The sequence below is a fragment of the Neoarius graeffei genome, chromosome 4, assembly GCF_027579695.1.
Source record: "Neoarius graeffei isolate fNeoGra1 chromosome 4, fNeoGra1.pri, whole genome shotgun sequence".
NCBI lineage: Eukaryota > Metazoa > Chordata > Actinopteri > Siluriformes > Ariidae > Neoarius > Neoarius graeffei.
Window position 1 is genome coordinate 7,382,120 of NC_083572.1, and position 22,971 is coordinate 7,405,090.

The 22,971-nt window shown below is 40.0% G+C and overlaps 1 protein-coding gene across 1 annotated transcript in view; it reads right to left on the reverse strand.

Moving 5' to 3' along the window:
- atp7b (ATPase copper transporting beta) overlaps window positions 1-22,971 on the reverse strand; it is a 59,444-nt gene that overhangs the window by 25,323 nt on the left and 11,150 nt on the right. Inside the window, exons 3-8 of the mRNA XM_060918739.1 lie at window positions 21,467-21,703; window positions 21,173-21,336; window positions 9,675-9,836; window positions 5,465-5,547; window positions 3,680-3,863; window positions 1,572-1,805 (exon numbers count right to left, since the gene is read on the reverse strand). Coding sequence (XP_060774722.1) covers window positions 1,572-1,805; window positions 3,680-3,863; window positions 5,465-5,547; window positions 9,675-9,836; window positions 21,173-21,336; window positions 21,467-21,703 — 1,064 coding nt within the window. The remainder of the gene's footprint in view (window positions 1-1,571; window positions 1,806-3,679; window positions 3,864-5,464; window positions 5,548-9,674; window positions 9,837-21,172; window positions 21,337-21,466; window positions 21,704-22,971) is intronic.

The following is a 22,971-nucleotide window of genomic DNA, read 5'->3' on the forward strand; positions in this document are numbered from 1 at the left end:
TTTTAGCGCCGTTAACGTTAGTTTGTTCCTCAACATGACGTATGAACAGGTGATTGTGCATTCTCTTGGACAAAATTAGTACCAAAATTAATGTAGTGTATAAATATCAATATCTTATGCCAAATTATTATGGCATGTTACAAAAAATTAAGAAAAAAAATATCCAGGTCCGAGTCATCAGTGCTCAAGTCCAAGTCAAGTCACGAGTCCTTAAAATTAGGGCACAAGTCGGACTCGAGTACTCCAAGCCTGGCAGGACTGGAAACCAATGTGTTGTTCTGCTGTTGCATGCTGAGATGCTTTTCTTCTCACCACAGCTGTCAAGAGTGATTATATGAGTTACTATATCCTTCCTGGCAAAAAAGCTCGACCCAGTCTGTCCATTTTCTGACCTCTGAGCTCTCTTAAAAATCAACAAGGCATTTGTTTCCACCCACAGAACTGTCACTCTCTCAATGTTTTTTGTTTTTCGCACCATTGTCTCATCTCATTCATCTCATTATCTCTAGCCGCTTTATCCTTCTACAGGGTCGCAGGCAAGCTGGAGCCTATCCCAGCTGACTACGGGCGAAAGGCGGGGTACACCCTGGACAAGTTGCCAGGTCATCACAGGGCTGACACATAGACACAGACAACCATTCACACTCACATTCACACCTACGCTCAATTTAGAGTCACCAGTTAACCTAACCTGCATGTCTTTGGACTGTGGGGGAAACCGGAGCACCCGGAGGAAACCCACGCGGACACGGGGAGAACATGCAAACTCCGCACAGAAAGGCCCTCGCCGGCCCCGGGGCTCGAACCCAGGACCTTCTTGCTGTGAGGCGACAGCGCTAACCACTACACCACCGTGCCGCCTGTTTTTCGCACCATTGTGTCGGTGTAAACTCGACAGACTGTTGTGTGCGAAAACCCCAGGAAGGAGATCGGCAGTTTCTGAAATACTCAAACCAAAAATACTCATCTGACTCAAACCAACGCCCATGCTACACCTTATTCATACTGTTTAACTGGTGTAATCACTGGTTTATATTAATGGACTCATTCTAATGCGTTATCTTTTCTATACCAATAAGCAATTCACAGGCAGATGCCACACACACACACACCAGTGTTGATGAAGTAAAGTTTCCTCTGAAGAGGATTTTATCCAACGTTTTTGGCAGGAACCCCATGTGTCCACACTTTATAAGTTTTTAATTAAAGTTGCATTTTAAATTCAGCTTACTTCCTTCAAGACTGACAGAGTTAATCTAACGTCTGCCAAAACGCACAACTTCCAACCCATTAAACACATAATACCAACATCAGCAGTTCACCTGGAGCTGATTATCCTGTGCGCTGGATTTGGCTGTGAAATAAGGTAATCCTCCGAGTCTACAATCAATCAAAGTGTCACTTTTACTACTTAAAAATATTCTTTCCTATTTCGACTACCTTCGTTTCTGACCCGCAGATTTATCATTTGTATTGCAGAGCAATTTATATACATAATTTCTTTTCTTACTTTCACTTCAAACTCACCCCAGTGACAGGACTTCCAGGAGTTTCATGACATTTTATTTTACCTTGGCAATGTGCTCCAGCCAGCGTCCAAGGGCAATGAAGACAAACAGCATGGGAGGCGTGTCGAAAAACGTGACCGGACTTTGCTTGGCCTTCTCGATTATGGCTACCACCAGCACCACACAGGAGTAAATGTATGAAATAGTGGTAGCCAGAATGATGAGCACGTCCATGTTGGCCACGCCGTGTCTCAGAGAACGATATGCTTGGACGTAGAAGTATCGACCTCCGAAGAACTGACAGAGGCGGAGACAGAAAGACAGGCAGAGTCAATACGAGGAAAATTCGATTGGAATGCTTATCATAATGCACTTTCGTTATTAAGTTGCGCTAGCGCAAATTGTTTCTCTCACCCAGGATCTTTCTACTTTATTATTATTATTATTATTATTATTCTCCTAATGTTTTTTTAGGACGCTATTTCTCTCTCCGTTTTCAACCAATCATCAAATTTCACATAAATACCACCTCTGGGCTGAATTATATTGCTATGACTTTTGGTGCTGATCTGGATCACTGATCCGGAATGAGCCATGAAAAACGGGATTTTTTTTTTCAATCACTGTCAATTTTCATTACTTTTTCCAATCTTTTTTTTTTTTTTAATTTTGTTCAGGGCGGCAGGACGCAACTTTTCCTCACTAAGCGTCATTCTATATCTCTTACCGTTCCGGATCTATAGGGTACGGTGACCAGATGTCCCGGTTTGTAACAGCTAGCGCGCAAATCACTGTGACTTTAGCCACAGTCTCTATCTAGTTTATATTGTATTCCTAACAATTTCAAGCGACTATTTGTCATCAATATGTTCTCACATCACAAAATGTGCATAATGTGGATTTACAATTAAATTCAACAGATCTTTAACATTTGGTGTCTTTAACTTATTTATTTAAATTTTTTTTTTAATATCACAGCAAAATACAGAAAAGTGCACGGCCAAGCGATTAAAAAATAAAAAAAACTGAAAGTCTAAGTGACGTGGCATAAATGAAATAGGAAATATGTGACTTTTTTGCTTGGATTAAAAATACAATTATTGCAAAATTGGAATGTTTGGTTGAAAAAAATCCACATACAGTATTACTTTTCACAATTGGTAACGATTCTCTTTTCTATGGGTTTGATTGGTTTACCCCCCAAAAAAAGTCAACATACTTTTAATAAAACACTAATCTAATCTGCGTCTCAGGTCTCAAATGCAGCCATTTAAGCAGAACTTTAGCAGAACGCTTGCTTAAAGCTAGCCGGCCTTTCGATTTCATAAAATCGGTGAAATTTAGTTCCGTCTGAAATGTGGTGATTGTGATACATGTTTATTTCTGTAATATCTCACAAAATATCAGGCTATTTTGTTCTGTGGCTGGGAAGTTATTTAATTTGAGGGGATTAAAGCAAATAATGTGCGTGAAATTGCTCGCTTCATGCAGCCAAGCAGACAGAGGAAGTCCGCACGTGTGCGCATGCGCAGGTTTACTTTCGACCACTGACGGTTCTATCATTCTGTCGCTAAACGAACAGCTGATCACACCAAGGTGCTCGCTGAGCGCCGATATTTATTAGTTTGGTCCTGCGTTTTATTTCCTTCATACAGAACATAACATCTTTTCTTCTCGCTTTCTTTCCGTTACTGTAGTCGGTCTTTCATGTTTCATTCGCACACTCACGTCCTCCATTTTTCTCTCCCGTTTCAAATTTGCATCCCACAATGCCTTGCGCAAACGGGGAAAGCCCACCACGTGATGTGTTGCATGACGTGGTATCTTGTATTGCATCATGGTGAAGCAGGAAAAAAAAACAGCGGAGAATTTAAGGCCATGTGGCCCTAAATTCATTAATTGCTCTATTAAAAAAAAAAACTAATAAAATTAGAAGTCTGTGATTTGAATTCAGTAGCTTTCGGTCCACTAAACAAAAATAATTGGGTGTTGGGGAAAAATTTTTTTTAATGACCTACACTTGTAAAATCTGAAAGGCAGTCTAGCTTTAAATATTTTTCCTGATCATTCCGTCAGAATAAAGGGTAAAAATAAAAAAAATTTAAAAAAAATCATTCAAGCAGCAGTGCGCATGTACTATACTCTTCGAGGACAGAAGTGAAGCGAAACACCTGGACTGGGGTACAGAGCAAGAAAAAGATCAGATTGAAGAGCGAGAGTCCGGGCAGCACGTTTGGCATTTCTGACATGGATCCTCCATGTTCTTCATGCTGCTTGTCCATCACCATCATGTAGATCATCAGACCCATGACGGGGATCCCGAACAGCAGATTGAACAGGAAAGCTTGACGCCAACTGCAGGCACGGGACACAGAGTGACGTTCAGGTGTCACGCACTACACATCTGGCACACACTTGTATTCAATGTACTGATGATCTTAATTTTAGCACATTATTACTATTACACTACCGTTCAAAAGTTTGGGGTCACCCAGACAATTTTGTGTTTTCCATGAAAAGTCACACTTTTATTTCCCACCATAAGTTGTCAAATGAATAGAAAATATAGTCAAGACATTTTTCTGGCCATTTTGAGCATTTAATCGACCCCACAAATGTGATGCTCCAGAAACTCAATCTGCTCAAAGGAAGGTCAGTTTTATAGCTTCTCTAAAGAGCTCAACTGTTTTCAGCTGTGCTAACATGATTGTACAAGGGTTTTCTAATCATCCATTAGCCTTCTGAGGCAATGAGCAAACACATTGTACCATTAGAACCAGGGCTCTGAACCGGTTCAAGGAACGAAAACGAAAACCGGGAACTTTTTCTATTTCACATGGAACAGAAACGAAACCAGAAACTTTATTATTTTTTATGTTCCGGAACAGAAACGCTTATTAAAAATAACGGTAACCGGTTAATACCGGTTTTTATTTCGTTCCTCAAAGTTTCCGTAGCCTACAAATAAAAAAGTCATTCTTCTCCTGCGCAAGTTTCTATGACCCGCTGGGGTTCACTTCCTGTGTGACGTTCGCTGACTGAATGGAGAGAGCGGGAGGGTGGACTACTATCACGTCTCCACATCTTAAATAAGAGGTAAATATTGCAGTCTATCGTTATTCAAAAACGTCAATTTCAAACACGATATCAATATATTTGTCCACGTTAATGAGAGGCTCGCGAACATTAAATGACGTTAACCTCTGTTAGCCTATCAATGCATAGGGCCTGACTCGCCTTTGGTAACACACTAAACAAATTCTCTTTCATTTTTGGCACTTTTTCTGTTTGTGTAGATGGGAAGACATACTGAGAATCCAAATCGCCAACATTTGAAATAATAATTGTTTTGAATTATTTCTTGTCTTATTTAATGAAGGTTGTAATAGAATTAGCCTACATTTGGCTTAAGCTGGATGAGACAGAGACATAATTTTATAGCCATTTGTTAAACAGCTGACAGGGAACGTAATTAACCGTTCCGGGAACGAAATTTTTTTGTTCTAACCGGTTCGGGAACGTCTATTTAATGGTGGAACCCAAAACCGGAAACGTTAAAATTCCTTTTCTGTTCAGAACGAACCAATAGGAAAAAAATTCTGGTTCAAAGCCCTGATTAGAACACTGGAGTGATAGTTGCTGGAAATGGGCCTCTATACACCTATGGAGATATTGCACCAAAAACCAGACATTTGCAGCTAGAATAGTCATTTACCACATTAGCAATGTATAGAGTGGATTTCTGATTAGTTTAAAGTGATCTTCATTGAAAAGAACAGTGCTTTTCTTTCAAAAATAAGGACATTTCAAAGTGACCCCAAACTTTTGAACGGTAGCGTAGGTACAGTATCCCTCAGTGCATTAGGATATTTTCTGTATGTGGCTCATTATTGTAATATCATCACTGCCTTTTAAAATAGATATACACTTATCGTGTGGTTAACACAGATACTTGCAGTTGTATCTCTTTCTGGTGATCCAAGCCCTCATTTCTCCCTGAGGCATCATTCCTTATCAAGGACACACCAAAGCCAAGACCCTAAACCAGAGAAAGAAAACAGTGACATGAAAATAGGACACTCTGATTGGCTACTCTACGACTAGGATATCAGCTCATATACCGTGAGTAGAGAAGAACAAAAATGGTGGAGCGTGTTGCTGAACCAACCGAGGATGAAATAAAAACTCTACTCGAAAACAACCCCCCCCCCCAAAAAAAAAAAACATAGAATAAAAAGTATTTCATGGTCAGAACCTCTCTTTTTTCAAAGAATTATAATTATCGCATTTTTCAGTGCTACGCGCCTCATCAGCTATCAGCTCATGTACGACTCGATTTTGTGGAAGAACTGAAATCGATGAGTTTTTTAAATTTGAGGACTTTTTGTTTGTAAATGTGTCGATATAATAAAAAGAAAAGAAAAAAAAACAACACATTGGCTTGAAGAACGTGATGAAGTTTCTCTTCTCGCGTTGAAAACTCGTATTTTTCATACGAAATACATCACGGATCTGAGTAACATATTTAAATATTCGCTTGCGCTGAGTGGTATATCAGACATATTCCATTCAGCTAGCATGAGAGTGAACGAGTCAAAGATGAGTTCTGAATGGAATATACAGTGCTCAGCGTAAATAAGTACACCCTCTTTGAAAAGTAACATTTTAAACAATATCTCAATGAACACAATTTCCAAAATGTTGAAAAGACAAAGTTTAATATAACATCTGTTTAACTTGTAACGTGAAAGTAAGGTTAATAATATAACTTAGATTACACATTTTTCAGTTTTACTCAAATTAGGGTGGTGCAAAAATGAGTGCACCCCACAACAAAAACTCCTACATCTAGTACTTTGTATGGCCTCCATGATTTTTAATGACGGCACCAAGTCTTCTAGGCATGGAATGAACAAGTTGGCGACATTTTGCAACGTCAATCTTTTTCCATTCGTCAACAACGACCTCTTTTAGTGACTGGATGCTGGATGGAGAGCGATGCTCAACTTGTCTCTTCAGAATTCCCCATAGGTGTTCGATTGGGTTCAGATCAGGAGACGTACTTGGCCACTGAATCACTTTCACCCTGTTCTTCTTCAGAAACCCAACAGTGGCCTTAGATGTGTGTTTAGTCATGTTGGAAAAGTGCATGACGACCAAGGGCACGGAGTGATGGTAGCATCTCTTTCAGTATAGAGCAATACGTCTGTGAATTCATGATGCCGTCAATGAAATGCAGCTCCCCGACACCAGCAGCACTCATGCAGCCCCACATAAGGACGCTGCCACCACCATGTTTCACTGTAGGCACCAGGCAGTTTTCTTTATATTCCTCACCTTTGCGACGCCATACAGTTTTGAAGCCGTCAGTTCCAAAAACATTTATCTTGGTCTCATCACTCCAGAGTATAGAGTCCCAGTAGTCTTCATCTTTGTCAGCATGGGCCCTGGCAAACTCTAGGCGGGCTTTTTTGTGCCTGGGCTTTAGGAGAGGCTTCTTTCATGGACGGCACCCATGCGTGCCATTCCTCTGCAGTGTACGCTGTATTGTGTCACGGGAAATAGTCACCCCAGTTTGGCTTTCTACTTCTTTAGATAACTGCAGTGAACTCGCATGCCGATTTTCTTCAACCCTTCTCGTCAGAAGACGCTCCTGTCCAGGTGTTAACTTCCGTGGACGACCTGGACGTCTCTGTGAGATGGTTGCAGTTCCATCTTTCTTAAATTTTTGTACCACTTTTGTTACAGTATTCTGACTGATAAGCAGGGCTTTGAACCAGAATTTTTTTCCTACTGGTTCGTTCAGAACAGAAACGGAATTTTAACGTTTCCGGTTTTGGGTTCCACCATTAAATAGACGTTCCCGAACCGGTTAGAACAAAAAAATTTCGTTCCCGGAACGGTTAATTACGTTCCCTGTCAGCTGTTTAACAAATGGCTACAAAATTATGTCTCTGTCTCACCCAGCTTAAGCCAAATGTAGGCTAATTCTATTACAACCTTCATTAAATAAGACAAGAAATAATTCAAAACAATTATTATTTCAAATGTTGGCGATTTGGATTCTCAGCATGTCTTCCCATCTACACAAACAGAAAAAGTGCCAAAAATGAAAGATAATTTGTTTAGTGTGTTACCAAAGGCTAGTCAGGCCCTATGCATTGATAGGCTAACAGAGGTTAACGTCATTTAATGTTCGCGAGCCTCTCATTAACGTGGACAAATATATTGATATCGTGTTTGAAATTGACGTTTTTGAATAACGATAGACTGCAATATTTACCTCTTATTTAAGATGTGGAGACGTGATAGTAGTCCACCCTCCCGCTCTCTCCATTCAGTCAGCGAACGTCACACAGGAAGTGAACCCCAGCGGGTCATAGAAACTTGCGCAGGAGAAGAATGACTTTTTTATTTGTAGGCTACGGAAACTTTGAGGAACAAAATAAAAACCGGTATTAACCGGTTACCATTATTTTTAATAAGCGTTTCTGTTCCGGAACATAAAAAATAATAAAGTTTCTGGTTTCGTTTCTGTTCCATGTGAAATAGAAAAAGTTCCCGGTTTTTGTTTTCGTTCCCTGAACCGGTTCAAAGCCCTGCTGATAAGTAAAGCTTTGCTGATCTTCTTGTAGCCTTCACCTTTGCAGTGGAAAGAAATTATTTTCTCTGGGGAATTCTGAAGAGACAAGTTGAGCGGCGCTCTCCATCCAGCATCCAGTCACTAAAAGAGGTCGTTGTTGAAGAATGGAAAAAGATTGGTGTTGCAAAACGTCGCCAACTTGTTCCTTCCATGCCTAGAAGACTTGGTGCTGTCATTAAAAATCACGGAGGCCATACAAAGTACTAGATGTAGTAGTTTTTGTTGTGGGGTGTACTCATTTTTGCACCACCCTAATCTGAGTAAAACTGAAAAATGTGTAATCTAAGTTTATATTATTAACCTTACTTTCACGTTATAAGTTAAACAGATGTTATATTAAACTTGTCAACATTTTGGAAATTGTTTGTGTTCATTGAGATATTGTTTAAAATGTTACTTTTCAAAGGGGGTGCACTCATTTACGCTGAGCACTGTATCTGATAGACCATGAAAAAAAAGCCATTATTATTATTATTATTATTATAATAAAACATTCACACTTTCTTCATATCAGCATTCTCGAAGGCCGACGCTAGCTTACTCGTGAGTTGGTGCTGTTAGCGCAGCAGTCTAATTACCTTCCAGCCGGTGCAGTGTTAGCGAAGTCCAATGCTCGCGCAGTCAAGCCGAATATTATTATTATTACTATTATTTCCTCTGTGTAATTGACTTGTTTACTTTTAAAAATCAACATCGACAACTACACACAATGGTGCGACGTGGCAGCCAAAATTCTCTCAAAATCTTCCGTTTTTAACAAAGCAACCCTGGTGGCCATGTTTGTTTATAAATTGTCACTGTCGCTTGCTAACGCTGAAGTTTTACATCTCGGGTGTGTGACGTCGTGTTGTCTTGAAAACGTGCAATATTATAACAATATTGCACGCTCATTCTCACGGAGGATAAGCGATATGCTAACAATATTGCATGCGATCAGTAAACCCACGAGAAGGGAAGAGAATACATGTTTTAATTCCATGGAGAAAGTGCCCTATACGTACTGTATAATAATTCCCGATATTTCACTCCGAGTGTTTTCCTGCCGACTAGACAGACACACGTTGTCAAAATGGCGAACCGGTTCGAAATGAAAATTCTTTTGATTAACTTGTGATTTTTTTTGTGTGTGTGGATATGTCCGTATAATATAAAGAACATTACACAGTGGTACAGGGCTATGAAGTTTATCTTCTCGTGTTGATAATATTTTCACTTGTTCCTTTCACTCATTTGTGAATATGTTCACCACTCAAAGATAAACTTCATATCTGAGCAGCAATGCGTAATCGGTGTCATAAATATATGTGTTTTTTATAAAGCTGCACCCAAGAGCATTTCTAAATCTATTTATTTATTTTTTTTGTGAGCCCGTCGTTCGCCCTGGTTCAACTCCACAACCCTAAACCCCATCACCAGACCGTTAATCTGTAAAAAGACACTCAAGCACCTCTTGAATCAGCACAGGCATTTTTCATCAGGGCAGTAATTACGGTACGAGTGCGAGTTCAAGCACTCCGGTTTACCTCGATGACTCGGATGATGTCACGTGCCCCGACCACTTCGGGATCGAACTTAATGCGAGCTTTGTTGGTCGCCAAGGCAACAGTGGCCTCCAGAATGCCGTTTGTTCTGTGGAGCTGGGTTTCGATGTTATGGACACAGGAAGCACATGTCATGCCAGTCACCTGGAGATCCACCGAGTGCACATGAGTACCAGGAAGACAAAGAACACATCAAATTATAACTGTGGTCCTTTCTGAAGTGAACTCTGAAAGGTCATCGAATGTCACTTTGAGTGCAAAATAGGTTCGGAATGAAAATCGTTGAAGGTGTTAAAGGTTAAGTGGGTGCATCCTTCAACTCAACAACACATTTAGAAAGAGAGACGCAAACTTTAACTATCGCTCATAAGAGGCACTTTACACCAATTTTTCTTCGTCGGAACAACGAAAGAACATTTGTAGAAATCTAAAACCAGGGATCCCAGCAGTAATTGAAAAAAATAGAGGAATGTAAGAAACTATCAGCAGGGGTCAAGGGGGCTGCAAGCCCCCTGAAGCTGTTGAGATTTTACATAGATTTAACATAGAAAAGCAACAGAATTTAACAATAATGTGTATCTATTTGATGGCATATTTTGTAATCAATGACATAAGTGGCAAAAAAAAAATTGTTATTTATAAAAATTAGATGAAAATGTAGCTTTGAAGAATATACTTCTAACCCGGACACTGTTCCGCTATCTCTTTTATGGACGATAACTTTTTTCCACGACATATTCAGGGCTGTGAAATTGTAAATAAGAAATCCGAGGAAAGGGGGGGGGGGGGGGGGGGGGGGGGGGGGGTCTGGGGGGCACCAAGCCATTTTAGGTGTTATATGGCGTATTCTGAGCATTTCCTGCAAGTAAAAAATTTATCTCAACAAGTAAATATTTGACTAGTCTTGGTCTTCATTTTGCCATATAAAATACCCATCAACAGTTTTCTCTTTTAAAATGAAAGATCCATGTAAAATACCTTGAAATATCTAATAAGTGCCTATGTATTTTATCTCTTAATCAACATAAAAGTAAAAAAAATGTGTAAATCTCATCTCATTATCTCTAGCCGCTTTATCCTTCTACAGGGTCGCAGGCAAGCTGGAGCCTATCCCAGCTGACTACGGGCGAAAGGCGGGGTACACCCTGGACAAGTCGCCAGGTCATCACAGGGCTGACACATAGACACAGACAACCATTCACACTCACATTCACACCTACGCTCAATTTAGAGTCACCAGTTAACCTAACCTGCATGTCTTTGGACTGTGGGGGAAACCGGAGCACCCGGAGGAAACCCACGCGGACACGGGGAGAACATGCAAACTCCACACAGAAAGGCCCTCGCCGGCCCCGGGGCTCGAACCCAGGACCTTCTTGCTGTGAGGCGACAGCGCTAACCACTACACCACCGTGCCGCCCAAATGTGTAAATAATTTAAAGAAATATTAATAAAAGAAAACTTTGATAGGCCTTTCAAAATGACTTTGTGAAAAATCATGCTCAATATTTAAGTGAGAGATACCTGTTGTCTTCCAAATTACACTTAATTCTTGTATTATGTCCTGGCTTTTTCCAAGAATCTGTCACAATGTCTCTTGTCTACAGAGCAAAAGTTTAAAAAAAATTAAATGTTTCTTATCTAATATATTATTTACATCTTTTCTTTTACTTCTGGCTCCTTCTATTCCTCTTTGCATCACTCCCAGCTATTTCTTTCAGTTCATCTTTCAGTAAGGCTATTAGTTATTAGTTCTATAGTATTTGCATTCCTCTATTAAAGCTATTTACAAAATGTTCATAGTCTGTCAAACAGCATCTAATGAAAGTCTTTTAATTTTCTTTTCTTTAACACCATCTCTTTCAGTTTTGCAAACTTGTTCTTTTTCATCTTTTCCTTCAGTCTGTCTGTGTGTTCTTTTCTAGCCCTCTTTGCATCTCTCTCAAACACCTCCTTAGCTTTCCTTTTTGATGGCATCTTAACTATGTCTGATCTTACACCCTGTAAGTACAAAATTCACGGACGCGGTGCCAGGTCACGCAATAGCTATTTTTAGCTCTGTCATTCGCAGTCAAGACGTGTTCCACGCTCAGCTGGCATAAAACCAACTAGACCCCCCCCCCCAATGATTTTTAATGCAAAAATAGACGTTTTGTGAAGATGATATTTTTCGCGACAGAATCCGCGGAAATTTCACAGCCCTGCATATTGAATTAAGTTCAACGCATTAGAAACAAAAGCACGAACGGAGTTAAAACACATTTTCTAGCAAATGGGCGCAGTATTGTTTTCTCGTTCTATCGCGTACAGCCTCGCGGTATTTACATCAATTTAACTTCCAAGTGTTCCCGAATGTCAACGAGAACAAACGAAGCTGACAAAAACATCGCTAAACAAGCAAACCAAATCAGAACGTATTCTGCTGATCATTTTACTTAAACAAACATTTTTAACGGATATACAAGAGATTTAAAAAAAAAAAAAACCACCACCACTTTGGCTAGAAAAATAGCGGAATTCCGCTAAATAGCGGACGTCTGGGATCCCTGTAAAACACAAAATATCCTGTTGGAATAAGATGGTCTTTCTCTTCTTTACTTTATCCTATTTCATGCTCAATGTTATCCACATGAACAACAGACTCATTCAGAAATCCTGTAAAAGATGAGGTGCATCAGAATTGCTCGATAAATTTTTTTTATGTAAACTACACTGTGTTCCAATTTATTACGCAAGTGACATTTTTCACTGGTTTTCCAAAATAAATAACTAAATGACAAGTCATCATAATTTTCAAGTCATCAACCGTTAGAGTACAAAGCAAATGTTTTTGAACGAACCTTCCAATGATAACTGTATTTTTTTTAAAATTGAAAAACTGAAAAAATTGAAAATGCACTGTTCCAAATTATTATGCAAAGCAGAGTTTTAAAAGATTTTGTTCTTGTAAAGAACTAAAAATGGCCATTTGTGAAATTGGAAGCATTAGCAGGTGATAATTACTCAAAAACATCTTACAGTTCTAGTTCCATTACTGGATTTGTAGCTGATTCACAGCACACACAATTGTGCAGATTAAGGCGCATTAAGAAAGGTTTCTGTCCGATAAATACATTCGATTAAGAGAATATATGCTAAAATATATTACAAAGCAGGAAAAAGGTGAAACAGTTCAAATTTGAAGCTGCTGGTAGCTCTGGAGTCCCACAAACACCAAGATGATGTTATGAAGAAACCTTCTATTTGGCCCACCTTAACTAATGCTCACAAGCAGAAACAACCTAGAAATACAAGAAAACCACATGCATGAGTGCATAGGTATTCTTAACAGCATGAGATGGTGCACTGCCATGCCCATACATGAAGACGATATAAAGTGGTCAGTAGTCAGTCTTAAACTCAACATACTTCCCAAACATCATTTTCACACATTTGGGTACCCTAAAGGAGGCATCCAGGTGTCTCCCCATGATTCCAGCCCAAATCATGACTCTGTCTCCTCTTTGCTGATGTAGTAGCCTTATTAGGACATGGTGGTCATTCACCAACCATCCACCTGGAGCATCCAGGGCACTCAACAGTGCAAGGACACTCAACAGTGAACAAGACTGTTTGAAAAGTAGTCTTTATGTATTTCCAGGCCTACTGGAGTCGTTTCTGCTTGTGAGCATTGGTTAAGGATGACCAAATAGAAGGTTTATACATAACTGCATATCTACACCTTGGTGTTTCTTAGACTCCAGAGCTACCAGCAGCTTCAAAAGTGACTTGTTTGTTGCTTTGTAATAGTATTTTATCATTTACTCTCTTGTTCTGATGTATTTATCTGGAAGAACCTTTCTTAATGTGCCTTTATCTGCACAAACCTGTGTGTGCTCTGAATCAGCTACACATCCAGTAATGCAACTTGAACTGTAAGATTTTTTGATTGAACTAGGTTTTGATTCCAGTAATTATCACCTGCTAATGCTTCAAATTTCATAAATGGCCATTTTCAGTTCTTTACAAGAACAACATCTTTTGAAACTCTGCTTTGCATAATTTGGAACAGTGCATTTTCAGTTTTTCAATTTTTAAAAAAATACCGTTATCATTGGAAGGTTCGTTCAAAAATATTTGCTTTGTACTCTAACGGTTGATGACTTGAAAATTATGATGACTTGTCATTTAGTTATTTATTTAGGAAAACCAGTGAAAAATGTCATTTGCATAATAATTTGGAACGCAGTGTATACGGGCTGGTCATAAACTTTTGTTCCAGGTAAATGACCCTTCTTTATATTCTACTGGAGATCTTGCGGCGATTAGATTGAGGTTTTCCCTTGCTGTTCTTAGTACGACATACAATTCACAATACATTCAAAGCTAAAGTTGAATTTATTGTCGCCACCGTATTTCAATTTCGAGTCAAATGCGAATCTTAGGAGCAAAGCGTCCATCATTCGGTCCCTTTCGGAGTGAGCATTGTGAAGTGCAGTTTAAAGTAAGAGTTCATCAGCATTTTCATCTGGAATGACGACGGATTTTAAGGTGCTTTCTATAAATGTTCCAAATGGATCAGAATTCTCTCCACGAATAATATTTCAAACATCTAAACAAATCCATACTCAACTGTCTGCATCTCACAATCGATCACCTGTACACAGGGACTGTTTATTCCTACCGCACACCACATCATCTAGAATCACGTCATACACACACACACTACCGTTCAAAAGTTTGGGGTCACTTTGAAATGTCCTTACTTTTGAAAGAAAAGCACTGTTCTTTTCAATGAAGATCACTTTAAACTAATCAGAAATCCACTCTATACATTGCTAATGTGGTAAATGACTATTCTAGCTGCAAATGTCTGGTTTTTGGTGCAATATCTCCATAGGTGTATAGAGGCCCATTTCCAGCAACTCTCACTCCAGTGTTCTAATGGTACAATGTGTTTGCTCATTGCCTCAGAAGGCTAATGGATGATTAGAAAACCCTTGTACAATCATGTTAGCACAGCTGAAAACAGTTGAGCTCTTTAGGGCCCGTTTACACGAGGACGCTGTCGGGTAAAAACGACTAAATATTTTATCAGAAGTGCCTTTCGTTTACACGGGGACGGCGTTTCCGAGGCTGAAAAACGGATAAAATTGAAAACGCCTTCCAAAGTGGATAAGTTAAAAACGGCCCCCATTGCATATCCGTCTAAACTACCCAATACGCGAAACTCTGCTCGGATCTGCGTTTACGTCATACATATGTCATATACTGCACATGCCAACCCGGGAAGTAAGAAAGTAAGTAAAAAAGTAAGAGCATGTCTGATTACATCGATCCAACGGCCCTTCAAGCTGCTCTGTGTTTTAATGCAGTAGATGTGTTTTCCTGCTCACCCGCCCAGCTGGAGCTCCTCAGTTTGGTGTCGCCAAGTTACACACGCGCGCGCCGCCTATTCAAGCCGCTCGTGAAACCATAAACCCGAGACTGAAAACAAAACTAGCAGCCGAACGGGTTTATTTTGCTGAGATGTACACTGCCTTTTCTCTTCTTCACCGAAACAAGAGTGAGTGTTACTTAATAAAGGCAGATTAAAAAAGTTTCGGTTTGCTCCTGCTCCTCTCTCGAGCACTACAGTACCTCAGCCGGACCGGTGTTCTGTAAAGTTATCCTAGCAAGTTCTCATACAGACCGTTTTATTATTTAAAACAAGTCATTACAAATTATTTGACTCGGCCAAAGACTCAACCAATACGCACAAAACATAAAAATCGGCAAATGCGTGAAATTCTCACTGATTTTCTATCAGCCCAGCTGATCGGTGGGACAAAACTACTGTTAAATTTTCCTACCCTCCTGGATTTCGCGCATGTGTAGTAGGCTTGGTAGGATAACTTGACAGAACAGCGGCGCAGATCAGACAAGACGGAAGATGTTGCGCATGCGTGCAGACATAGCGGAGACATTTATGCGTCACCGTATAGACGCAGATTTCCTCCTTGAAAACGGTCGTGTAGACGCGGAAAAAAGTGAGAACGAAAACGGACTTTTGCGTTTTTGTTTTATACCGTCCCCGTGTAAAGTGGGCCTTAGAGAAGCTATAAAACTGACCTTCCTTAGAGCAGATTGAGTTTCTGGAGCATCACATTTGTGGGGTCGATTAAATGCTCAAAATGGCCAGAAAAATGTCTCGACTATATTTTCTATTCATTTTACAACTTATGGTGGTAAATAAAAGTGTGACTTTTCATGGAAAACACAAAATTGTCTGGGTGACCCCAAACTTTTGAACGGTAGTGTGTGTGCATATAAATTTGATATTGTTTTGCAATCTAATAACTTTGCTAACTCTCGTTCAATTGATCTCAAATTTTAACAGCATGTGTGGAAACGGGTCAAAATTTTATGTTTTTTTTTTTTTTTTAATCTTTTTAGGCATAGAAATACCATTCACTGGAAAAGAAAAAGCGTTTTGTGTGTTAGGGTACGCTCAAACACAGTCGAACAAGACCGTGCAGCGTGCATTTATGAGAGAATTCTCTAAAAATGCACCAACTGCAATGCAGATTTGGACACGGCACAAAAAGTTCAAAGAGGAAGGCTGTCTGTGTCTCAGGCGGTGTGCATACTGAAAATTTGTGAAAATCATTCATAGAATCCACACACCTTTGAATTTCTCGTTCAAATTTTGAGGAATTAATCTTATATTGCTCAACATTAAGCCTGTTCAGTTTCATTTCCCTAGACGATGTATTACATCTCAAATAATATCAAATGCTTTGAAACACCCTGCATATACGTATATCCTGTGCAATAGTCTTAGGCACGTGTAAAGAAATGCTGTCGACAAAAATGGCTTAAAGGGGAACAGAGGGCAATATATAGAGTAAATATAACAATAAAACACACATTGATGAACCATATTCAAGACTTACAAAAGTTTTTTGTTCTAAGGTTGGAAAGTTATAGTGTTTTGAAAGTAGCTCGAGCAAACTATTTCCGCAGTTTGAACAGCCCGCCATGATATTAATTTTATCCAATCAGAATGCACGTTCATTTTCTCTGCGTAACACTCATGACGTATGTATGTGCCCAGTTGTGTTGGCTCATTGAGGTTGGGAATAGCACGTGTGAAATACCTGTTTCTGCCTCTTGCGACGATTTCGCAAGTCCACGGGTGGCGCCTAGCTCATTGCAGCAAATAAATTCTGCTGGACTCATGAGCAACTCCACGTTACATTTTCCGCACGAGCACCACGCCGCGTCACCTGCACGCAGACGCTCTGCCCCACGCTCGCCACGCCCATGGTCAGCATCAGTCTCATCCTCGCCGTCATCCGAGCTTTCTTCTCTTATTTCATCACCGGAGTCGAGAGTACCTCTCCTAGGTTCAAACTGGTGCCCTTCTAAGCCATAGCCTGCTTGCAGTGTGTCTTGCGGGATCTCTTCGTATGATTCGACAGAGCTGTCGCTTTCACTTGATGCGCCCGACGCCATGATTACACGCTTATCTCCTCTATTTCGGAGAGTTCCGCTAGTGCAGTGGGTAGCGCTGACGTCACGGTCTTTTAAAAATGGCGACTCTTGTGTGGTTTAGCGTAAAGTATTATATTTACAATTACCAAGATATTTCGTTGTTTTCTAGTACATAAATTTGATAGAATACTTAAGAATATGTTACTTTGTCACATCAGCAACCGTATATATTATATTTTGTACCCCTTTAAAAATAATGAAATTAAATGTTTCTCATTTCATCTCATTTCATTATCTCTAGCCGCTTTATCCTGTTCTACAGGGTCGCAGGCAAGCTGGAGCCTATCCCAGCTGACTACAGGCGAAAGGTGGGGTACACCCTGGACAAGTCGCCAGGTCATCACAGGGCTGACACAGACAACCATTCACACTCACACCTACGGTCAATTTAGAGTCACCAGTTAACCTAACCTGCATGTCTTTGGACTGTGGGGGAAACCGGAGCACCCGGAGGAAACCCACGCGGACACAGGGAGAACATGCAAACTCCACACAGAAAGGCCCTCGCCGGCCACAGGGCTCGAACCCAGACCTTCTTGCTGTGAGGCGACAGCGCTAACCACTACACCACCGTGCCGCCCCAATGAAATGTTTCAATATTTTTAAAAAAATTACTATAAACAGTAATCAGTAAGCCATAATAAATGAAAAACAGTCAATAGTTGGTGTGAGACGACCCTTTACTTTAAAAAATATATATATCAAGATTGGTCATCTCAGGTCCAATGAGTGCAGTTTGATAAGGAAATGAGCTGTAGGTTTTACTGAGCATCTTCCAGAACCAGCCACAGTTCTTCTGGACACTGTCACACTCACTTCTTCATTCTGCACCAAAAATTTTCCAGTAGCCTTCATTATGTTTCCTTTTTTCATCTGAAAAGTGCTCTCTTATAGAATATGTCGCTCAGACATATTACAAACTTTTTTTTCCCTTGTGCTGGGGAAAAAAATGAACGTTTGGAACTCTAAAATGTTTCTGTAATGTTTTGACTTGATAATGTAGAAGTCATAAAACAGAAATCTAGAGCAAAGTTTGTATGAAAAAAAAAAAATTGGATGCCTGAGACTTTTACACAGTCCTGGAGATGGAGATGAAATCGAGTGGGCGTGTCAGTCTGGGTAATCACCTGTTACCACCGTCACTCATCGACAGTCTGGGCTAGAAGGAAATCAGCCTCACTTTCCATGTCTTGCTTCTTCGTATAATTTTTATGAGCAGTTAATCCACCCCGCCCAATTTTCTCCCCAATTTGGCGTCCTGCCAATTCCAACCCACAAACCCCATCACATGGTATCTACTGACCAGAGAGGGTGAAGGCTAACACGTGTTTCCTCCAAATTCAACCAATAGCATCTTTTCTAGCTGCTGCGTAACGCACTTAGATGAATGTGCTGTTTACCCTCTTCCACATACTTACTTCTTAATTTTGCACCAAAAATTCTCCCAGTCGCCTTCATTACATTTTCTTTTTTAATCTGAAAAGTGCTCTCTTATGGAATGAAATATGCCGCTCAGATCTCAGATACCAACTCTTTTTTTTGGTAATATTTAATTTTGTGCTGGAAAATGAACGAATGTTTGGAACTCTAAAATGTTTTTCGAATGTTTTGACTCGATAATTTCGAAGTCGTAAAATAGAAATCAATAACAAAAAGTTTGTATGAGGGGAAAAGAAAAAAAAAAAAAACAGGGTGCCTAAGACTTTTGCACAGTACTGTGTAGGTACACACACAGTCCCTTTAAGAAACTACATTTCCCATCAGCCAACTTCCGCGTGGACCTATGTCACGCCTGGGCGGGATCATCTACATCACTTCCTCCACGACTCCATAAGAGACCCGGAAATCCGCCATACTGTCTCTTTGGTTCTAGGACTTGGATCCGTAGGCATAAAGAGACACTATCTCCTCGGCTCTGTGAACCACGCGGTAACAGACAAAGGAGACATCTGCTCTCAGAGCATCCATGATTCAGCGCGATTTCTTTGTTTACCTTTGGCCACGGTAAAAATCCAGAATCACGCGATTTTACACTCCGATAGAGTTACAGCCAGTTTTGTTTGTCTATTATCAAGTACGTACGAACTGCCGCCCAGAACAGTTCATTTAAAGTTTAGAAGCGACCGGATCCTTCTAATTAAAAAGCTGTGCACATTGTCTGATCAGAGACTTTCTTTTCATCACGAGCGACCACGCGTCGGACCAAGAAATTCTCTGTGCTTCACGGAAGCCTTCACAACGGTGAAACTCCAAAAGTCTCAGAACATCTTCTCATAATCTCGCGTAGAGATGAGATACTGAAGTAAGACCGGCATTTGGGCAAAACCTAGTCTTAGGAATTAGTTTTATGAAGTGTGAATTTAAACTCAGTAACGGTTTAATTGTTTACACTGTAGACACGCAGCGTGTTGAATTGATGATTGTTCTAATTTTGTCCTCTCAGTTGTTTAATAGATAGGCTGTTGCATGCTTTCCTCTTTTCCTTTCTAACACTTTAATTTAATTATTACACACATTTTGACCTCATCAAGATTTCAGTGGATTTAGTAGTGTTATGAGCTAGTGGGTTAGCTACCGGCTAGTCCTTTGTTACTTAGAAACACGTGGCCACAGGCCTCACAAACACACCTTAGCTAAACACACGGCTAATTCTTTTGTCTCGTTAGCAAGCTAGGCTAACCTTTTTTGCTTAGGTCACTGGCCACACACAAACACACCTTAGCTAGCATTCCTTTGTCTTAGCTAGCGACACAAGGCTAATCTGTGTCTCCACACGTGGCCAACACATCTTAATTAGCAACACAAAAAAAAAAAAAAAATTAGCAACACAGTGCTAATTCCTTTGTCTCCACCACGTGGGTTAGCTACCTGCTAATCCTTTGTTCTCTCTCTCTCGCACACACACGCTCATCAAGTATATATATCATATTTGTATATATCTCAACTGCTATTATTCATTTTTATCTTTGTTATAATAAATTCATTTATTATTGAAACTGTGCGTTTATTTGTTGTTCCGACAATTTTGAAGTACCCAACCTCAAAGAATTCCAAGGTGCATATGAGTTGTATAATACGGTAAGTGATCATAATAATTTGGAATATACCATAATTTGGCTGTTTGGTAATTTATTATTAAGCACCAAAATTAATGGTATTAATTAATGAGACTGATTCAATGATTTAATGAGATTGATCACTTAATTACCAATTGCACCTACAACTGTAAATAGTTTGACATCTTTCACTTAATCATTTCCATTTTAAATACTTTAGTATATTTAAGTGTGTGATTACACGTTTTTTACCTACACTATTGAATAGCTTTTGAGAAAGACTGAATATTGAGGAAGACACTAAATTCACTTTAGTTTAATTTTTCTGTACACATAATTCACATACACTAGCAGTCAAAAGTTTGTACACCCCTACTCTACTCATTCCTGGATTTTCTGTATTTTGTATTTCCTACGTTGTAGAACAAGACTGAAGACGTGAAAACTATGAAACAACCTCTGGAACATATCTGGAATTATGTAGTTAAAAAAAGTGCTAAAAAACAAAACACGTTTGATATTTTAGATTCTTCAAAGTAGCCAGCGTTTGCCTTGATGATGCTTTACACACTACTGGCGTTATCTTAACCAGCTTCATGAGGTCGTCACCTGGAATGCTTTTCAATTAACAGGTGTGTCTCGCCAAAAGTTAATTAGTTGGCGAGTTTCTTGCCTTCTTAATGTGTTTGAGATCAAACAGTCAATAATAAACATACAAATAATAAAATAGCCCGATTCCATCCACAACTGTAGTAATCCATCCATATTATATCAAGAACCGCTCAATTAAGTAAACAGAAATGACATCCATCATTACTTTGACAAGAAGAAGTGACTTTTAATTAATAAAAGTAAAGAATTAGAAGGTGTGTCCAAACTTTTGACTGTAATAACGTAACAGATGCTCACAGAAAGGTCAAGAAGGCCGTTGCTGACTGCACCCTCGTCCGTTAGAGAAGCTCCAAATCCCAGTCCAGCGATGAGTTTAACTATCTGTGCTGAATCCACGTAGTCTGGGTCATACCTGATTTCAGCTTTACCTGCCATCAGGGCTACGAGGACAGATTTAATACCTATACACATAAACAGCACTTTAAAAAAAAAAAAAAACACATAAAACACACCAGAAAAAAAAAAAAAAAAAAAAAAAACCACTCCATACACATTAAAAACACACGTATTATTATAAGAACGCAAACACACCTGTATGCTTGCGCAGGTTTCTCTCGATGTTGGCCACACATGAAGCGCAGGTCATCCCTGTGACCCGGACAAAACATTTCTGTGTCCTTTCCTCTTCAGAAACCTCAGTTCTTGTTGAACTGACTACGGACTTGTGGGTCGGGGGTACAGTAGTTGGTGGAGACGTGTTCTTGGGGTGTGAGGATGTGCTTTTTTGTGATGCTTGTCTACTATGCAAGACGCCGTTAACGGCGGAATCTTAAATGGTGACACAAAACAGTGAAATGGTATACAGAAGCATATCATCAGTGAACGATGTAAAGAATAAAACACTTAGGCTACGTTTACATTACGTCGAATCAGCGGATCATCAGATTAACGTTCTTAAAACGATTCGCGTTTACATAAAACCGTTAGCCGTGCACACAGCAACACCAATACGCGGATACGCTCGGCTCCGCAGGCATCCTGCGCTCCAAATCACTCCGCCCTGAACAGCGAGTGCCCTCTGGAGGGTGCGCACTCCGGCCCTGCGCAGCTCACAGAGCGCGCGAGTGAAGTGAACAAGCCACGATTCGGGACTGAGCCGCTGTGTGTGAGATCCCAGCGCATATCACTTATTACTTGCAAGTGGAAGGATGGCAAGCCTAAAGACAATCATAACTACACAATGGGCAGTATTTGCATCAGTATTTGCAGTATTTTCATACTTTTATACTCTTTAATGAAAGGTGATACAAGGCGGAAGTCTGCGCCGTTTTTCAGCAGTCGCGTCACATGACCAACGCCAGCGAATCAGGAAGGTGGATGTCACAGTGACGTTGTCCAATGAGACGCCAGCTAGAGCTCAGCACAGCGTATTCGCGTATTCTCAATGTTTACACAGCACCGGAGCTGATACGATCTAGATTGAATACGTGGACGCTGGCGGATTCCCGTTTCCCCGCTTTTTCAGGGGGGTTAATGTAAACGGACAGTGCATCCGCGAAGAAAACGAGACAGATACGGTCTAGTGTAAACGTAGCCTTAGGAACGTGTTGTTATAGGAAAGCAATCAACAGGGGTGATGTGATGAAGTGGACGAAGCATTACTACTCTGAAGTTGATTATTTTCCTATAAAATGACAACTTTTATCACTTGCGTTATAGCTGTACCAACCTCTGTTTTGTTTGTTTGTTTTTTTTTCCTTGAAGTTAATAAGACAGGAGAATGCAGCTTTTCGTGTGACCAAGAAACTGAAAAAAAGCAAAGCCGCTTGTCCTGAAGACTCTCCCATATTGGAAAACTCACAGCTTTAAATCGAACGGTTTCGTCAGACCAAGGACTTACACTGGAGACTCCTTCCGAAAACGTGAAATAAACACCTTGCGTTATTTATTAGCATTCGCGATTAAACTCTCAATATAGAAACAGCTACATATTAGAATGACAGAATTAATACAAACATGTAAAAAATTACTCAACGCCTTCTGACCAATCAGAATCAAGATCGAGAATTCAACCATGCTGTTGTATACATCATAAA